The 21,884-nt window shown below is 30.5% G+C and overlaps 1 protein-coding gene across 3 annotated transcripts in view; it reads right to left on the minus strand.

The window, feature by feature from the left end:
• Positions 1–21,884, minus strand: part of LOC127734022 (uncharacterized) — a 144,937-nt gene that overhangs the window by 86,743 nt on the left and 36,310 nt on the right. The window contains exons 18-21 of one of the 3 annotated variants that reach the window (XM_052243570.1): positions 21,466–21,786; positions 17,509–17,625; positions 15,772–15,876; positions 12,322–14,935 (exon numbers count right to left, since the gene is read on the minus strand). The exons of the other annotated variants lie outside the window; for them this stretch is intronic. Of the exons in view, the coding sequence (XP_052099530.1) occupies positions 14,775–14,935; positions 15,772–15,876; positions 17,509–17,625; positions 21,466–21,786 (704 nt within the window). The 3' untranslated portion in view covers positions 12,322–14,774. Of the gene's footprint in view, positions 1–12,321; positions 14,936–15,771; positions 15,877–17,508; positions 17,626–21,465; positions 21,787–21,884 lie in introns of those variants that run through there. 3 annotated transcript variants of the gene reach the window in all.

Below are 21,884 nucleotides of genomic sequence, written 5' to 3' on the forward strand. Positions count from 1 at the left end.
ACTTACATTTACAATTAAAGTACATGCATCACATGCATTAACATATTTCCAGCATCTACCATACATATAACATTCAAATATTTTCTGGGTTTTTAAATGACATCAATTTTTTCACAAAATATTCAACACCTTTCTTAATAAGCAGCCTATCTCTATATTTGCCATACTATATAATTCTACTATATTTTTTACTTCATATTTGAAAATTCTTAATGTGTCTACCATTTTAGCCTTTTTATTAGAAACATAATGTGCTTTATAAACTGAAAAGAACATTTAGCTTAGCAGATGAATTAGTGCATAGTATGCATCATCATGAATTTTGTATCCTATGACAAGAGAATGGAGACTTATTACATGTCCGCCAAATACAGACCTTTTTTTAGTAAATCTTTCATTGATTTCTACAATGTTTTATGATACGAACATGTAATGAAAAAATGATTATAGTTATCTTGTTCATTGCAGTATGAACAAACATTGTTTTGTGGAATTTTCCACTGGAAAAGCAGTTCTTAATTTGACAAAATATTATACATTAATTTCCACCTGAACATTTTACTTTTATATCTTTAAGATACTCAGAAGTGAATTTAAGGTGGTAGGGGAGTATAAATTAAAAAAATTGTTCATACTTTGCCAAAACGTAGTATATATTGTGATATGTTCAAAAATATAATAATAATGATGGGTAACCGTGCATTTTCTCAAGCTACAGGTTGTGACAAAATTACACATTTTGTATGGATTATACAGGAAAAAACATCATTATATGATTAGAAGCTAAACTAAATGATAGAATTATAAAATAAAATATGAGAAGATAGATTTTAGAAAATGCTTTGAGAATATCAAAAGAAAAGATCGGATCACCGTATGTTTTTTCCGGCTAAAATGTAATTTAGCAAAATCCGTGTAGATTCCATTAGAAAATGCACTATTTCAGAGTTACTTCCCCTTAAAATGCCAATTTAAAAATATTAAAAATCAAAAAAAATAATCTACGCTTGTAAAAATATTAACTTAAAAGTTATTTAAGTTAAAATCTTATAAATTTGTTCTTTTAAATGAAAGTCAACATTAGTTATCTGCTTTCCTGCATCAAATTTTGCTAACTTGATTGAAAATCTGGACCTTAGCTTTTCTGTTATTTACAATCCAAGATGGCGAAAGACACCCATACTACCTTAATAGAGTCTTTGAATTTATTTTTTAGTCTTCCTATCCTTAAGACTTTTCCCCATTTCAAAAATCCAATTGGTATTTCTGTTTTTACTGAACCTACATGTTGTATTGCTGTTTTGTATATGTCTTTAATATTGATGGTTAGGACATCTTTGCTATCTCCAAGTTTGATTTTAGTTCGGTTAATATGGACTTCGGTTTTGAATGATTCCTCTGATTTTCATTTGTCTACCCATTGTTTTGGTAATGATTTTTTTTGATTTTTTAAATTCAGCCATTGAATTGCTTTTATTTCTTACTTTTGAAGTAATTATTTCTTCAGACATATTTCCCCTGTTATCAATTATGTCATGCATATATAATATATCATTACAATTCAATTATCAAAGAATAAACATTTTCCTTGAAATTAATTCTATGAATCTATTGCCCCATATTACTTGTTTTCTAATATCTAAATAATTATCGATTTGATCACGATGATTGTTTTTACAATTATTCACAGTTATCCATGTTTTTATCATCTCTTGATAGAAAATTGGTGTATCGTTCCATATTTTTTTATCTCGCAATTTTGTGTTATTTAGATTCATCTTGAAAATAAGCAGGTTTTTTCCAAATTTATTAAGGTAGAATTTTGAAAATACAAAACAGTTAGAATTTCCTGATTGTAGTATTGTTATAATACATTTTAATGGATTGATGTTATATAAGCCTCCATATCAATCTTTTTTAGAGAATATTTTTGTTATTATTGACCTTCCGGAGCACCTGAGATCACCCCAGTTTTTAGTGGGGTTTGTGTTGCTTAGTCTTTGGTTTTCTATGTTGTGTCATCTGTACTATTATTTGTCTGTTTATAAATAAGAAGTTGTGGTATGATTGCCAATGAGTCAACTCTCCTCAAGAGACCAAATGACACAGAAATCAACAACTATAGGTCACCGTACGGCCTTCAACAATGAGCAAATCCCATACCGCACAGTCAGCTATAAAAGGCCCCGAAATGACAATGTAAAACAATTCAAACGAGAAAACTAACGCCCTAATTCATGTACAAAAAATTAACGAAAAACAAATATGTAACACATAATCAAACGACAACCACTGAATTACAGGCTCCTGACTTGGGACAGGCACATACATACAGAATGTGTTGGGGTTAAACATGTTAGCGGGATCCCAACCCTCCCCTAACCTGGGACAGTGGTGTTACAATACAACAAAAGAACGAACTATAAAAATCAGTTGAAAGAGGCTTAACTCATCAGATGAATAAAAATACAAATAATACAAATACAAGTGGACGTGGCCGGGTACTTGTACATCCAAACAACAAAAAGACACTAAGTACAGATCTGAGAGTACTCGCAGTTACTGACAGCTAGTTCAAAGCCACTAACAACTAATAAAAAAAATCATGCATCAAAGACTAAATTATCAATCCGTACACATCCAACATCCAACGGATTTAGTGTAAAGACGTCATAAACAGTCAGAGTACAACATGACCTTGTGCAATTCCAAGATACAGGTATCGACAGATTGTAGATCCATGAATGTGTATATGTATATAACAATAATATTTAGTTTGCTTTTAATTTACTGATAACAAAATCAATATTAGCACCAATAAAACAATATTTAGTGATCTAATGACAGTGTTGAATTGGTAACCTTTTAGAAAAAGTTTATTTAAAGGATCGATATGTTTACCAGGATCGTTTCTAAATTTTCGGGTACGGTAAACAATATTGCCGTAAAAATGAGGACGTGCAATCCCGTTTGAAATATTTTTTTATAAAGGTACAACCAAACTTCAAAACCAAATCTTTATATCTGTGGAAGAATTTAGTAAAGGTTTTAAGTAATTTGTGGTAACGAAATCCCTGGCTTAATAATTTACCAGTAATACATAGATTACATTCGTTAAAATCAAAAACGTCACAACAGACACGGGCATAGCGAACGAGTTGTGAAATATAAACACCGTACGATAGTGCCAAAGGAACATCACCATCCAAAAAGGGAAAATTAACAATAGGGAACGACAAATCGTCCCTTTTGTCGTAAATTTTAGTGTGGAGTTTCCCGTGTAAAACCGAAATATATAAATGTAGAAAAGGACAGTTGTTACCGTTTAAATTTGATTTATTCAAAGTAAGTTCCTTTGGGTAAATTTTGGCAGTATATTGAGAAAATTCTTGATTATTTAACGAAAACATATCATCAAGATAACGGTAAGTTTATCAATTAAATGCAATTTAGACGGTTCTTTACTGAGTTTGGTCATAAACTGTGATTCATAACAGTACAAAAACAAGTCTGCTATTAAAGGGGCACAATTAGTGCCCATAGGAATACCTACAACCTGTCGATAAACTTTGCTGCCGAAGCGTACATAAATATTATCAAGGAGAAAATTAACAGCTTCAATCATCTCATCACACCTCCAGCAAGTATATCTAGCATATTTACCTTTCTCATTAGAGAAGAAGGCTTTAAATGAGTTGCAGCAAATATATTTGCATTCAGATTTATCAAACGTCCATTTAATTAAATAGTCAAATTTTTGGTTTGATAAGATTGTGTGGAAGTGTAGTGTAAAGAGTAGAAAAGTCAAAACTGTCAACAGAATCAAAAGGACCATCAAAAGCACGTAATTTATCTAAAACATCTAAAGAATTTTTTACACTCCAAAAATAGTTAATTCCACTATTTTCATATATTTTATTACAATAGTTTATGATAAGCTCTTTGATAGTAGTTAAGGAACTTGTTAAAAGCACTGAAAGATTAGTTGTAGAACACTTACTAGAGGCCGAGATGAAACGATATTTTACTGGTTTTTTGTGTAGTTTAGGTAACCAATACATAGTAGGGACCTTCAAATGTTCAGAAGAAGCCTTAAGCTGTGATGTGGTTATGATATGTTTGTTAACTATATGACTCTCTGTGGGGCGCATGGAGTTGAATGTAGATGAATTTAAAATTTCATTCTTAAGAACGTCCGTGTAGTATTTACGGCATACCACCACCACATTGATGGCTGCTTTGTCGGCCGGTACAAACACAAACCGCTTTAAAAGTTCTTGAAGTTTATTTCTTGTTTGTCTTTTTATTTTTGGCCATGGAGTTGTCAATTTGTTTTCGATCTATGAGTTTGACTGTCCCTCTGGTGTCTTTCGTCCCTCTTTTTTAATCTTTTCTTCCATTCCAAATGAATTTATATATGATTTTATTTATAACTTGTAGTTTATCTTTAGTTATGATACTATTAGTAGCAATGTAGGTTATATTAGGTAACAGAAGAGCTTTTACTATTTATATTTTTCCAAGTATTGTTAACTTTCGTTTTGACAATCTGTCTAAAAATTTTGCTATTTTATCCAACACCTTTTCCATATTTAATGTTTGACATTCTTTTCTGTCATACCCAAAATAGTTCCCAAGGCTTTAAATTGGTTTGTTTGTCCAATTTATATTTTCATATTTATCCTTTGAACTTTTTAATCTTCCTCATCATACGCTGTTTTGTTTCTATTAAGTTTAAGTCCTGAAAAACTTCCAAATGTTTCAATTAAACGAAGAGGCAAACTTATTTCTTTCCGTGAATGAAGAAAAAGTGTTGTATCATTAGCTAATTGGCAAATTTTTTAAATTACAAGATTTTCCAACTTATATTTTTAATCCTTTGAAATCTTTATTACTTGTCTTCTAAGTCTTATTGCCATTAATTCTACTGTTATGACAAAATGGAGAGCTGAAATTGGACACCATTGTCGTATTTCACGATATATTTTGAACGCACATGAGACCCACTTATTATTTAAGATACATCCCTCATTGTCGTTAACATAGTTTCAACCAATCTGATAAAGCCAGTTTTAAATCCAAACCTTTTTAGAGTTTCTGTCATAAACGTCGATTCTAACGAGTCAAAGGCTTTACTAAAATAGAAAAAAAAAGAATTGCTCCTTCTATATCAAATTTCGCAGAATAATCTATAATACCTTGTAATTGTCTTATGCTAAAACCAATATATCTATTTTTGACATATCCGGTTTGATCTAGACTAATGATAGACTGTGTTTACACATAAGCTAACACTTTTGTATCAATATTCAATAAAGTTTTAAGACCGTTATTATTTAATGAAAGAGGGTCATTCTTTTTAAATATTAGTAAAATTGCACCTTTCTTTCGAGAGTTTGTCGTTTTTTTTCATAATTATAGTTAAATACTTTGACAATAATATGTTTTAAACTATTCCAAAAATGCCTATAAAATTCCACCGTCAGCCCATCTAGACGTGGGGATTTATTTAGCTTCATTTTAAATATTGCATCTGTACTTTCTGTTTCTGATTACTATCCGAGTCTTTTAACTTTTTTGATAGTTCTGTTTCTTTAATATATATTTTAACATAGTTGACTCATAAAGATTTTTGTAGTATTTCACTTGTAAATTTAGAATTTTATCGTGGTCTGTTGTAGACAACCCATTTAAATCATATAGTTCAGTTATAATCTTTTTTTGTTTGACGACTCTAGTCCTAAGAAGTATGCACTATTTGTTTTTCCTTCTTTGAACCATTTTAGCCTTGATTTTTATTTTTGTCCTTTAATTTTATCTTTATACAAGCCCTCTAACATTCGATCCACATTCTCTATTCCTTTTTGTAATTTATGATCTTTATCAATACCATTATTTATTTCATTGTTAAGATAATTCAGCTGTTTTTCTAGAACATTTATTTCATCATTTTTTATTTGGCTTTACTTTTACAATAGTCTAAATTTGCATCTCTCACTTCTATTTTCAAATTATCCCAAAGTATTGCTAAGTCATTACATTTAATTGATTCATTTTTATATTTAGATATTAATTTTTGTATTATATTTGCATAGTCCTCATTGTGTAATACACTAGAGTTTAATTTCCAGTAGACCCGCCCCTTATTTCCTCTATCAGTTTTGATTTTTAAGGTGGTCAGATAGTTTTTGAACAATAGGTCTAATATCACAGCTTTTAAATTTTTTTGTACTTCCTGGAGTATCAAGAAATAATTAATCCTAATGGGTCTCTGATTTATCTTTCCTACACCAAGTAAAGGTTTTTATTTTTGTTTCTCCAAATATCTATTAGTTTACATGATTTTATAAGCCCCTATAAATGTAACTGGTTTATCAAATTATTTTGAAGATTTAGTTTATTTTTTGTATCTGTCAATGACCAGATGTCGTTAAAATTACCTCCAAGGATTGTTTGACCTAATCCATATTTATTTATATTAGATTTAACTGTTTTGAAAAAAAATATTTCTTTCTCTAAATCTATTTGGAGCATAGATGTTTACTAGTGTGTGGATATTTTCGTTAATTTCAATATTAATCAAAATAAATCTTCCTTCACAATATTTGTGTTCATCTATAATTTTGAAATTAATTCTATCTTTTATCCATATTGCTACCCCACGCGAATTACTTGTGTCATCACTTCTGAATAGATTTTTACCAAATTCTTTATTCAATTTATCCTGCATTAAATTGGTAAAATGAGTTTCTTTAATGAATATAACATCACATTTTTGATGATTTCTCCAACTTACTATTTGATTTATTTTTTCAGGTTGCTGTAGACCATTAGCATTGATCATGCATATAGAGTCGAGATCTCAGATTTGCTTGTCCAAGTCACGAGCCTAGTAAACGATTGCTTCTTGTTTAAGTCATTTTCAGAATCAAATGTTGACCGCTAATTGTATATATAAAGCTAGAGACATTTGTCAATTGCTAAACCTCGAGATTTCTTCTGGTCACATGTGTTGTTGAGGTCTGTCTTATTGAAGTATCTCGAACATCTCTTTCTGTTGATATATGAAAAACATGTAAAGAACGATCATAAATGTTCATGTAGATTTTTTGTTGAAGATGCTACTAATGATGTTCCAAATGGTCGAAAATAATACAATGAAAGAAAATTTCTTATCAAATATTAATTTTGATAAAGAAGAAATTTTCCCATTTTGTACAGATAGATATTGAAACATTATTGTTTATGATAGCAAAATCTAAAGTATTTTACTCATAATTTTTTGGCATCACGTGACTTGCCCTTTTGATTCAACATATAATTAACTCACTTGGTTGTAGCTTTATAAAATACTTTCTTTCACATTTACGGATTATCAAATATTTACCTTTGGGTATATTTACAAACAGTTTGTGTAGTTTTGAGAAAAATGCTCAGAATTGGAATATTAACTCAAACGGATACGCAAATAATAATATTTTGGCCAAAGAGCCATGAAAAAAGGTGAGAAGAAAGTTATTTAACCAGAACATTTAAACTCAAAGATGCTTCCCTATATGCAGACAAATCAAGAAAAACCTCGTCTGGTATCTGTTTTGATCATGTAACTAGCTTGTTTGTGAGTTATTATATATAGAAATTATTTAAACTAAAAAGGCCGAAAATTCCAAAGTTGACAATGCTCATTTGTAAACGAACAGAAGGCACATAACATGTGTTGTAATTTCAGTGCCAATTATTACAATACTCAGAATAATTCACGCTTCAATCCCTATAGTGATATATTTTTTGTCCTATAAATCTATTTGAATTGTTCGTAACATGTCTAACAAAGGCAACAGTACTATATCGCTGTTCAATAGTCATAAATAGATTTACCATTAAAACGTTTAAACCCGCCGCATTTGTTTGCACCTGTCCTAAGTCAGGAATCTGATGTTCAGTAGTTGTCGTTTGTTGATGTGGTTCATAAGTGTTTCTCGTTTCTCGTTTTTTTTTATAGATTAGACCGTTGGTTTTCCCGTTTGAATGGTTTTACACTAGTAATTTTTTGGGGCCCTTTATAGCTCATTGTTCGGTTAGAGCCAAGGCTCCGTGTTGAAGACCGTACTGTGACCTATAATGGTTTACTTTTATAAATTTTGACTTGGATGGAGAGTTGTCTCATTGGCACTCATACCACATCTTCTTGTATCTATTAACTGAAATAAATCAGGGTCATTAACCAAAAGGAAAACAACGGAACAACATAAACACTGCGCTGCTACAAAAACAAACGCCAACATACATAGAAACGCACTATTTGATAATCACAACAAGTCAGCTTTATTTTCCTGACAAGTCGACATGCAACGGGGTCGGATCGAGACAGATACTGAGATAGTTTAAAAATATAATTCTTTCGGAACTCTATTAATTCTTTCGGAACTTGACTGTAAACGCGGGAAAGATTTTTGCCCTGTCAACTGCAGTACAAGGTCGTGATTATTAATTCGACAACTCAACAAGATAAGGGCAGTTACTGGCATTCATCTCGACCTGAAGACGAGTTGCCGAGATAGCTTTTGTCGACTTGTCGCGATAAGTATGTCGACATGTTGTGTTTGCTTTAAGACAATGCTTCCATTATGTTGACTGGTTGAGATAATTAAGTCGACATATCGAGATAATATGTCGACTTATCGTGATAATATATCAATTTGCCGTAATAATTATCTGGGCAACTGGTCAATTCGATGGCAGCTGTATGCCACTATACTAGTTTGAAGTTTTGCCGTTCTGTATATGATTTTGCTTGGATTTGGGAAACTCTTGTAATACTGTGTTAGTCTTTCTGAGTAATAATTTTGGTGTATTTATAAAAGGAAGATAATTTAATAGCCTTTTGAAGTAAGGACAATTTAAAAACAAATCATTCAAAATACAAACATTAGTAGTGACTTAATTGAGTTAGCAAAACTCACTGATGAGTAGTTCGAAAAAAGGTCGTAAATTGTTGTGTAAAAAAAGCGAGAATTCTATATTTAGTTATTAATACATTAACATGTTCCCGTTATCTTTAAATGGCATAACAACAGGATTCTACCATGTAATTCATTTTTATTGAAATGTATATTAAAAGAAACTGAACTATGTACATGATGTACTTATTGTTCAGGAATCAGAGAATTTTTTTTCTCATATTTTTGGGGAATGTTATGTTGTACAAAATTTCTGGCTATCTATGATAGACTGGATTAGAAAGTATGACATTTTCTTGCCTTTTAGCAAACAGAAGTAATTTTAGTTGTGTCTGAGAATTTTGTTAACAGTAAATTATATTTTGTTGCTATTCAAATACTATATATACAAATGTAGATATAAGAACATATTTCCCTCAATATATGGTGGGATAAAATTGTAAGAAGCAGCATTTTTTAAACTAAACAGATTGTAATATATCTTATTTTATCATATACTTATAGAAAATAATGGTATAATTGTACCCCTTGATAAAACTAATTTGTACATATATTTGTTCATCAAATTTGAAGAATTGTCTTAACCGTGTGATATGACTTTCGTTATCAACTGCTTCCGGTTTATATCAACTGCTTCCTGTTTGAATCAACTGCTTCCGGTTATTATCGCTTGCCTTTTTGTTACGTTATCGAATAGCATTTCGACGTCACTCTGCAAATTCCGGAAAATACTTCTCAATGGTACGTTTCGAGTGAAAAACATAACAAAATAGGATAAAAAACAAATATTAGGAAACAGGAAAATATATTATTAAAAAAAGCATAACAAATAATAAAATAAATGCATTTTTTAACAATAGTTCTTGTCTGTATGTCTTCTGCCGAAGTATATGATAAAAAGAACATAACATGTCATTTTTCATATCAGACCCCTTATCAGCCCATGGTCAAAATCATCCTTCGAGCCTGTCGGCTCTCGGGCTGATAAGGGGTCTGATATGAAAAATGCCATGTTATAATCTATATATATCATAATGATTTGATCAATTTTACAAGTGCTACCTTATCTTTATAATTTGTGTCTATAACTGTACAATGTAATTTCACATGTTTCATCATGAAAAATACAAAAAATACCCAAAAAAAATATCATCTCCTTGATATGTATTATTTATCAAAACAAAACCATATAATATAAAGGTACATGTATGTATACATCGTATGAAACGGATTTACAAGAATCTTATCAAAACATTCACTTTCTCCATGTACGCGTGCCAGATTTGTTTATTTTGGTGACAGGCTTGTCAATTTCTGTAAATTTATTATTGATGTAATTATTAGAATTTTATGAAGATTGTAAATACAAGACTATTCATATTAGAAGCAAGGACAGGTGCCAGATGTTTGGTCTACGCTGTTTAACAGTTGACATTTAAGGGTTGCAATTTTCATAACTTCGAAATTCTATGATGTAATTATAATACAACTAATACTAATTCTATAAAGTAGCCATAGTGCCGAATAATTACAATTCATTTGTCACTACAAAATAAAACCTATTTTATTTTGTAGTGATAAATAAATTATTCTTTCTTTGAAAACGTTTTGATAGAAAAATATTTGATTTCAAACATTCTTTTTACAGATTTACTGTTGAAGTCTTACGGAAAAAGGTATCAACAAAAATAGTAAATTAATGAAATTCGGACATTTGACATTTATAGAGTGTTGTTTTAATATTTTAGATACATGAATATGGTCATTTGGATGTAAGTAAAAAAAAGTGAGGTAGTTATATGATTTGTCAATATTTAATCATGCCTCATAATCAGTGCCGAAATCACTATAGGTGAGTGCTTTTGATCAAAGTTTTGTATGATCCTTCGACTTCTAATCCTTTGAATATGCCCCAGAATGTTTTCTTATTCTACGTTTCACTAAGGGACATGCAGTGTATACGCCAATGAAACAGTAACTTATATAGTCGTCCACAACAGACATCGCCTGTAAAACAGTTGTGAAAAAACTAAACAAAGTATGTGAAAGATCTGCCAACATCTAAGTATATTATCACAACATGGTGTATATGTCTATTGCAGACAAGTAGGTTTTAGCATTTCGATGAACGTAATATTAAAACAAAGGAAATTAATTGTGTATATCATACATGATTTTGATTAAAATCATAATGACTTTGTTAACACTAGTGAAAGAATTTTAGTTTGAAACGGTCATTTTGATCTTAACATGATCTGAAATGTCTAAACAATTAATTGTTTAGTCATATTCAGCTTTTCAGTATATTTTCAGACTTATCCACTGCGGTTATTTCAGTACTGTTCAGACAGTTCACTTGCAGTCAATTCAGTAGTGCTCAATATCATTTCAGACAAATCTGTATAATGTTGATGTGTACAGGTAAATAGAAGCTACCTAACTGTCTGAACAAAGACTGAACAGATTTTTATTGACTGCAAGCAAAATATCTGAACAGTACTGAATTAACCGCAGTAGTCAAGTCTGAAAATAGACTGAAACAAGAGCAGTTCAGATCAAAATTGGTTTACTAGTGTAAGCATCTAGACAAAATGACAATAATTAAAATAATAATACTATAGTTTAGTTTGTTATCATTTCTGGGGTTTGTTATATTGCCTTTTTGATTGATTATTAAAATATGTTCCCTTTTGAAAATGTCGGCTTAATCATCACACAAGGTTAGCAGTTTTCTTAAAAATAGCATGTTCAAACCATTAAAATTATTGGCATAGCTATCATTATCAGCCCTAGCTTAACCACAAAGAAGACAGTTATCTACTTTGACGTGATCCTGCTTCGGTATATTAAGATTACTTGGTTGTAGCAACTGTTTAATTGGGTTCAAGCGTTTGGTGCTGCTCGAGGTCCGTCAAGAATTATATTGTAAAGATAAGAAAATTTAAAATCAATTCAGATTTAAAACAATAATTCCGGAAATGTTGAGCAACACAAAGTACGAAATTTCCATAGTAACCAATAGACAAAAACTTCATCAATATCAGTCGTAGAATTTAAGAACTCAGTAATTTATTAAAACTTATGTCAGAATACATAAAAATGTTATCTAGATTATAATATTTATTATTAACTAGCTTATTTATTCTTGTAAAATATATGTATTTAAACCTTTGAAGAAAAGAAAACAACAATAGCTGATTCAAAAAATCAGAATTATTTCATATGGTCCAATTTCTAAAGAGAAAAACTTTATAAGTTTGTGTGATAATGAATTTTTGTTTCTTTGATTAATTTCTTTTAATTAATAATAATACCAAAAAGTAACAAACAAATTAAATAAACATAAAGTCAAACTGTAAAATCACGTTGATACCTTAAATCTTCAGACAGAAAAGACTTAGACAATCTTTACAGTACTTTTCATAAGAAACATAATTACTTAAATCTTTTTTGAATGCCAACGATAAATTTTTTATAATTTCCGTAGTTTTAGTAGGTCATGATATGCATAATGTCTAGCAACTGACATAATAGTTATCAAAGGTACCAGGATTATAATTTAATACGCCAGACGCGCGTTTCGTCTACTTAAGACTCACCAGTGACGCTCATATCAAAATAGTTATAAAGCCAAACAAGTACAAAGTTGAAGAGCATTGATAAATTACCCGGACAAATGTATAACACATTTGTACTGATACCATTAGGTCATTGCAGACATACCAAGTCAGGAATGTGGCAGTTGTTATCAAATAGTTCGTTTCTATGTATGTTGGCGTTTGTTTTTGTTGCACTTCAGTGTTCCTGTTGTTCATTTGTTTTCATCTTATAGTTGATGTGTTTCCATCGGTTTTAGTTTGTAATCCGGATTTGTTTTCTCTCAATCGATTTATGACTTTTGAACACCGGTATACTATTGCCTTTATATATACAATTTGTTAAGAGCGATACATTTCTTAATTTGAAATGATTTTCTAAGTTTTATCAGTATAATTGTTCAAAGTTTGGCATCTTAATGCGTTTTTACCACCACTGGGGTCGATGCCACTGCTGGTTGATATTTCGTCCCCGAGGGTATCACCAGACCAGTAGTCAGCACATTTGTTTTGACATGAAATGTCATTGATATGTTAATTTTTCTGTATATTTACTGTTTATAAAATGTTGCATTATTCAAAACACTAAGATTGTTCTACCCCCAGGTAAAGATTGCCCTAGCATTATTTGCCACATTTGTATGGAATATTTTAATGCTTTTCAACTTCGTGTTTGATTTGGGCTTCCAACTCTTTTGATTCGACCGTCAATAGTGAGTCATTTGTAGACGAAACGAGTGTACACAATTATAATTCTCGTATCTTCGATTCAGCATATTTCAATAACACAATACCGTATATCGGATTTTTTTCGCGTCGGCTTTTTTCGTGATTTAATGACAAAATGGGCAGGTTAAATTTTCACTGTGTATAATTTTAGCTGAATGGGAAAAAACACGCGAAAAAATAACTGTATCGTATTATTAAAAATGTAAACAACATAAACTTGATTGACTGACAGGTAATCTATTGCAAATACATATGGGTACTACAAACAAAAACACACATAATTCAGTGAACTTTCATCGAACATAGAATAGGTACAGACCATGGGGCGTGCTAAAAAATTGAAGCTATTGATCATTACAGGTAAACAAATATCCGTGTAAATGTGATTTATTTTTATTTTAATTTTACAACAGATTCAAAATGTTCGTGTTATGACACCAATAAATAGATCGTCGCTAATTCACATCTTTTAATCTTTCACTGATTGCTGTGTTGTCAAAAGGTGTACCATATATGATTAGTCATTTTAATTATTATATAAACCAGGGACAGTCTATACTAACGGGACTGGTCACTTATAACCATGTCTATACACATATGCAGACATAAATGTGCCGTGGCTGATGTCACGTGACTTCATAGCAAATCATTTCACTTTTTCGAAGTATTCTTCACAACAATGTGATCAAGTTTAATGAAATAACATTTTTATAAAATTTTATACATTTTGTCATTGCAAAATGATGTTTTTGAAAAGATTTCTTTGATAGTTTTTAAAATATAGCCCTTTGAACTTTCAGGTATTTTGTTAGTAAAATTAGAGTTGCCGCCATCTTGTTCAATGTGTACCCCCTTTTGCACGGCTGGAGTGTTCTTCAAAACGAGATTTCTCAATTTTATTAATTTAACATTCTTTTAAAATCTTATATTTTTTGTCATGGTAAATGGTTATATATTAATCAGATTTGAATGATTTAAAAAAAAAACTAAATTATAATACGAAAATATCTACTAGCTTCGTATATCAGAGATACGAAACTAATTTTATTGTTGGGTGGTTGCTTTACACGGGAGGCGTAGTTATTTAACTAAAATCAATAGAGACGAGTCCCGTTAGTATAGACTGTCCCTGTATAAACAGAGATCTTAATTAAGTATACTCTTTATTGTGATCTACCGAACAACACAAAAGACTCGATAATCAACAGTATAATGAATGAAACTTTCAAATAATAATAAATCTGTGAATATGCAGTGAAATTTACGCGGGGTCAAATTTTCGCCTTTTCTATAACTGCCGCGAACAAGCAAAAATTAGACACACACGAAAAATACCCGATACACGGTATTCGTATTTTTTAAACCGAAGTACCTAGCTACTTTCAGTTCACCAGCAAATATATCGACATAGTGGTAGTTATCTGATTTCAAAGATGAAAAATATAAGCTTGAGAGTCTTCAATATCGCATATTAATTTTGAGTTTTTTTTCATATTTTATTTTTATCATCCTCATATGCCACATTGTCATGGTTGTTGGTTGTTTGGTCGATACTTTTTGTCCCCTGTTCATCACATGTTCTTCTGTGTTCACTGTTTTGTTCAACAATTTCCTTATTTTCCTCAGAACAACTGCTTTTTGTATTCATCTCTACGGATAAAGATAATTGTATATTAGTGTAACCTAGTAATAAATTTTTAGTTTGTTCCCACATTACGTCATTTGTTTTAACAAATTGGTATATGTTCATAAAAGTAGATGTTTTAATCGCCCGAATTACAGATATGTGTAGGGCAAAAACCTCAGGTCATATTTCTACAGGTTCGTTTGATTATCTTCAAGATTATCATGTTGATATTCACGTTGGTTGCCTTTCTTCTAATATTTTCGTAGTTTGTTTTAAAGTGTAGGAATTTACTGTAAGAGGGGGGGGAATCTTAACTGTACTTTTTTCCTAAAATTTTAATCTACATGACTCGTTTAATTTATAGAACTTTTGCATTTTTATTTTAACCTCTAAAAATTGAAATCTATCTACAACAAAAGCAAGGTAAACACAATGTTCCCTGTTCGTTTAATACATCTGAATGTAGGACATTCTTGTCTATTGTAACCCGCAACTAATTCTAGAATATCTGTGCAGAATTTATAGAACAAAATACCATGTTAAGACTTTGCGTTTTATACCTGATAGACACACTGAATCAGATGAACAATATAGTTTCCAATACCAAACTGAATTATAAGTCTTTCTATTTTCTATTTTACATGTGAAGCAGGATCTGCTAACCATTCCGGAGAACTTGAGACCTTTTTTTTGTTGGAATTCATCTTGATCAGTCTTAAGTTTCTATGTTGCGTTTTGAAGACAATTGATTGCGTTTGTCTTTTTATCGTTTTCGCCATGGCTTTGTCAGTTTGTCTTCGACTTATCAAGTTGAATACCATTTGGTATCTACCGACTTTCCTTTACTTATCACACCAACCTTGTGTCTCATTGTCGAAGCGTATTTTGTCTTCTTCTCTGTCTTCACTGTTTGCATCACTGCATTCGTTGATGGTCAAAGAACAACTGGATGTTTTCTTAATATCTACGAGTAAAGCGTAGTGTATAAAAATATATAAAAGAAAAACATTTTCCGTTGTCTCAACCGTATCGTGATTGATTTAAGCAAACTCATATTATTTCGTGAAGGCAATGATTTCTATTTGCAGCATTATAACCATTACAGGAATTTTTAGGGCACAAACCTCCTGTCGTATGTGTCTGATTCATTTGCTCTTTTAACTTCATTCAACCACCCTTTTATAAATATATATAAGCTTGGAATTTTGTCAGGTTCGTCATCTGTATATTCACGTTTTAAGTGTAACGTTCAAATTAAACTTGAAGTGAAATTGTGTAAACCAGAAGTACCCACTTATCTCTCAATTTTTAGCAAAAGTATAAAGAAACGATATATTATTTGAATCAGCGTAAATTGAGCTATCATCTGACACTAGAATATACATTTTAACCCGGAGGTGAATATTTTTCTATCACAATATGTGATTTGGTGTGGAAAAGCCTTCAGTTTGTCGCTAAACGACTGTTTTTTAATTGCTTAAAGTTTTCTTTTAAAACTATAAAAGTCTGAGTGTATAAAACTTAAACACACGCAATTTAAAAGCAAAGTTCTTTGCAAATCCAAATCCTTAACTTCTTACAAATAATCATTTTGTTTCATATAACTTCCATTATCAAATCTAAAACATCTTTACAGAATTCTATGCCAAAAAATAAGGTATGGTCTTTTTATGCTGAGTTTACCTAATTTACAGGATAAAATTGCAAGTTTGATAGTCTTTTCCTTCTATGTGTTTTTAGTTTTCAATACCAGATTCGTTGACGATCTCGTCATATTTGGGTCTCTTAATTTCTATGAGAAACTAGAGGCTATAAAGAGCCTGTGTCACTCACCTGCATCTTCAACCATGGCCATTTTTGTTAGTAAAAAATCAGCATTAAAGGGGAACAACTCTGTTTAGAGTTAACTGACAATTTCAGTAATATTGACATATTTGTAGATCGTATCTTGTTGATAATTTTTCCTTTTCAAAGTTTCTATTTACCTATTATAGTTTTCAAGATCATAGGCAAAAAATGCAAAAAATTGTAAAAAAATTACCTTTTTTTTTGTTGGAATTCATCTTGATCAGTCTTGAGTTTCTATGTTGCGTTTTGAAGACAATTGGTTGCGTTTGTCTTTTTATCGTTTTCGCCATGGCGTTGTCAGTTTGTCTTCGACTTATAAAGTTGAATACCATTTGGTATCTACCGACTTTCTTTTACTCATCAGACCAACCATTGTCAATTAAAAACAGTTGTTTAGCGACAAACTGAAGGCTTTTCCACACCAAATCACATATTGTGATAGAAAAATATTCACCTCCGGGTTAAAATGTATAGTCTTGTGTCAGACGATAGCTGATTATAAGTTTTCATTGATACTTATTTCTATTGGAAATCACTTTTGTAATATAACTACGTTTAACACGCAAGTGTAGAAACTACATCTAGAAAGAAATTTTACCCTTTTATTAATATTTTCATTTAAATTAATCTATTTATATTTGATTTAATAGACGACTTATGAAAAGCATTGATTAATTTACTTTGATTCACTGCATTCAAATCTAGCATTAAATTGTAACAACGATTAATTAACATTTTTGAATCGTACCATATCTTTGTATCTTCCTGTGTATATATTTTCTCTTGTTGTATACTACTAATACTAGTATTACTACCATCAAGATTATAAAACTTGCAATCAGAAAGAATACGTATTGGTTGGTATCTAAAACAATACATTTTAAGATTGATTAAAAAATGATAGATCAATGCATTGCTTTCTATCGACCAATAATTGTATATAAAGGGAGTGTGTTGTATGTATATTCAACAACTACATATGACTTCGGTGTCCTTTCTTTTTCATTTCGAACTAGCACTTATAATATATTCAGCACAAACATATGATTTTGATTTTCTTGTTTGTAGTTTTTTACTTCAAAACATTACTGGGTTTAAAAGCTCAGTAACGTTCTTGTTAAAAATCAATATTTTGTTATTTCTTACAATAAATAACAACTCAGCTAAGGCAAATTAAATATTAAATGTAATTTATTAAGACTAATTTTATAAGATATTTCAGTAACTGTAATACATGTATGATAATAATTTATATTTAACAGTTGTATGTATAAAACATTAACGTGACGTGAATATGCCAGCTGACAATAGAATGTCGAGGGTTGACCCATTAAAAAAGGAGTCATCTAAAAAAATGACTCTAGTTGTTGATTTAATCTAAACAAAAGCTTTTCTTACATTGCTGCAAATCAATACAAAACAATGTTTAAGCAAACAGTTGTAAGTGAAGGTCTTTCCACCTTTTCTGACATGAATTGATTATTTGTTAGTTGGTTGGTGAATTAATAAAATGAGTGACACGTTATTTATATCAATTGGTAGATTGTATGGTTTAGATGGTTATTTGGTAGGTCGATTGATTGATTGAAATTATGCATAATGTCAAGTTTGACGAATTTCACATTCATTGATCGATTGATTTTTTTATAGCTTTGGTTGGTTGACCTGGTTGATTAATTGATTAGGTTATTGATTGAAAGTTTGCATAACGTCAAGAGACGCATATTGCATATAGATCAATTTATTCATTGGTGACGTGTGCAGGGACAAATAGCACATTATTTATATGAAATTACTTCCCCTCTTCGATAAAATTCACGGGACCGCTTGTATGCACATTTATGTGTGCGTAGTGTTACATAATTGTACGACAGATTTTAAGCATAATTGACGATTGTAGATTGTTTGTTTACAAGAATTAACAGGTGAAGGTCATGGGTCATTTAATTTGGATCAAATCTGCAAATAAAAAGATAGGCCAAAATGTTCAAGGAAACCAACATTTCATAGTACAGTAATTTACCGTTTTTATCAATATCCAAACTGCCAAAACCTTGTTTAACAATAAATCAAATATACATCAAATATAGTAGAAACCACATTTATATTTACTACGCGGTCCTTCACAGTTTACTCATTCGACTACATTAGTGCAAGTTGCATAAAGAAAAGAACCGATAACGGGTTTTACAATAATTTCCTTATACGTATACATAGCTTAAGAATAAATATATTGACAGATAGTAGTATCAGAGATTTGTAGAGTAATATATAGAAAGTAAATATTAGAACAATAATGATATTAATTACAGCTAGCTAAATATTCCCCTGGATATTTAGTAATCAATGTAACAGGGATACTTGTTTAAATGCTAAACATCAAGTATATTGTTGAACAGCAAGGTGTACAATAAAGGAATTTTAGGAGTGCAAAAAATGAACACCACGGGACCGGTCCTCTAGGAACAAACGAAAAAAGAAATACAAGGTAATTCGGATTCAAATATAGTAAGAAGCATACAACAAAATTTAACAAAAGTTTTGTGATATCTGTCTCACAGATGACAGTTAGTATGTTCCGTTCCATTTTTCACGTTTTTTTTTTTGACATCACCGAATAAAAATAATCACCATACTAATACTTGCATGAGTCACATGTTGGGGTGCCACACGTGGAGCAGCTTACCCTTCTGGATTACCTTCGTTCATTCCATGGTTTTTGGAGGGTGCAAGGTGACCAGTTTCTAGTTTTCTATGTAGTGGGTTTTTTTTTTATTTGTTCGTCTTTTCGTCGTTTTTTCTCTCGAATTTTTGCCATGGCGTTATCAATTTTTCATCGACTTATGAGTTTTGAATGTCCCCTTGGTAAATGCGCATCTTTTTTACGATTCGGGTCCGATCTCCCAATTAATTAAAACAAAATGCACACACGACAAATAAATAAAAAAAAATAATTCCAGGGTTCCCTTGATAGAAAATTAAATTTATTTAGAAAGATACAGCGAAATTATTTTGTAGGGGATGTTAAACTCTTGCATGTCCAAATTGAAATTTATAAGGTAACATTGAAGATTGTGTTTTTAAAAGGGAGAGGTGTTGGAGGGGGATTATGCCCGTAACTGTCCTACAGACCAAACATGTGTATTTTATCGGGAAAAAAGTCCCCTCGCTGACTCATAATTTGTATCAAGGGAAAAACTTTTAACATTCTCTGAAAAATATTCGTCACTAAACGTCTCTCAAACAATCAATTAATCAATCAATCAATATGAAAAAGGCCTTCATTTACGTTTAATCAACCAATCAATAAATCAATAAACCAAGCCAACTAGCTTATCAATAGATTGATAAATGTGAAAGTTCGGCAAAATTGACATATTGCTAAATTTCAAATAATCAACTACTAGTAACCTATCTTCAAACTATCCATACCAACCAACTATCGGTATCAAGAATTATCACTTGGTGTTCTACAAACATTTTATTAACTGATTTACCAACAAACCAACCAATCATCCAATTATCGTGTTAGAGAAGGTGGAAAGACTTACCCATAATTGTTTTATATTTAATGATATCAATTTTAGACAGCTATTGTTCACCGAGTAAATAGATAACTGTATTCATACTTTTGAGATGATCCCTTATCTGAATGTCTCAACTTTTGACTCTTGGCTTTCAATTGTCAACAGTTAACATATATCTAACATGTCTAATACAAATCATGTTAACTTGAGTCATTTGTATCAAAAAGGTGCAATATTGAAAGTTGTATATATACAAAAACTGTTATGTATGTCTTATTTTTAATGATATGTTTAAACATTCTTGCACCGATTACATTATTGTTATTGTTATTTATAAAAAAAAATGTCACGAAATTCGGTCAAATCCTGGATATGCGGAATGCGTACATCATCTATACTGCGCATTATAAATTTATATAAATCATGTGCACACTCTGTTGTTGACTATACAGCTAGCTATCTGTTACCCAGTTAAATTTTTGGTAAAATTTCATAAGACGCCGAATGTACAAAGTAAAACCTTTTTACGTGAGTTTGTTTTTAAGGATAAATATGATAAATACTTAATTCTAATAATAGAAAAACTATATGGTCGGAAGCTACCAGTATGGTACTTGTTAATAACAAAACCATTTTCAGCGTCTTAGCTCATGAAATAGTACAACTGCAACGAAAACATGACAGATAGTTTTTTTAAAAAGGATTTCTAAAAATTACCAAAACTAATAAATAAATGTCTTGTATGCCGTATATGTATTCGACAGGTTGAATCGATATCAATATTCATGAGGCGACAAATGATTTTTTTACATTTTGTTTGAACTTAAATTTTCATTTTGATTTATTTAGTAAATAATGAAAATGTGATTCATTAATTACTCATTTTATATTATAGAATAAACACAATAGGTTAAATCCTAAAAAGTGAAAAACCGCTACAAAATAGAAAATTAAATTCATATACTTAATCTTATAAATAAATTAAATCATTGTCGAAATTTCTCATTACTTAATTTGTACATTTCCACTTTAAGTTAGATACTACACTTTTTTATTGAATAACCAAAATACTTATAAAATGTACAACACACGAAACATTTCAATTAAAATTAAAATGCAGCAGATTTGTACTTGTTTGTTACTGATTTGAATATTATAATACATTTCAAACTACAAACCTTCACTAGCACCTGTGTGTGAACAGTCTGTTGTGACAGTGATATTTTCTGTAGGTGGACCTTCGCCTTTGTAGTTTTCTGCAGACATTTGTATCGTATATTTCTCACATTCATTCAGATTTGTCAGTTCAAAAGTTTGTATTTCATTGTTCGTATCAGTTTGGTTTATTTTAAGTAATTGCCACTCGGGGTGATCATTCCTCACGAATTTCAATATGAACGTTAAATTTTGTTCAGTTCTAAATTCTTGGATCCATGCAATCAAACACTTTGTTTTGGATATTTGTATAACTCTTACATTTTGTAGTTTTACTGGTGGACCTAAAGTTTAAATAATTGTATCATTTAAAATGCAATTGAATATTTATTAGAGAAACATATTTTTTAGTGTAGGTATATAGTTGTCGGTTGAACTAATG

Source organism: Mytilus californianus, unplaced genomic scaffold (assembly GCF_021869535.1).
Source record: "Mytilus californianus isolate M0D057914Y unplaced genomic scaffold, xbMytCali1.0.p SCAF_3, whole genome shotgun sequence".
NCBI lineage: Eukaryota > Metazoa > Mollusca > Bivalvia > Mytilida > Mytilidae > Mytilus > Mytilus californianus.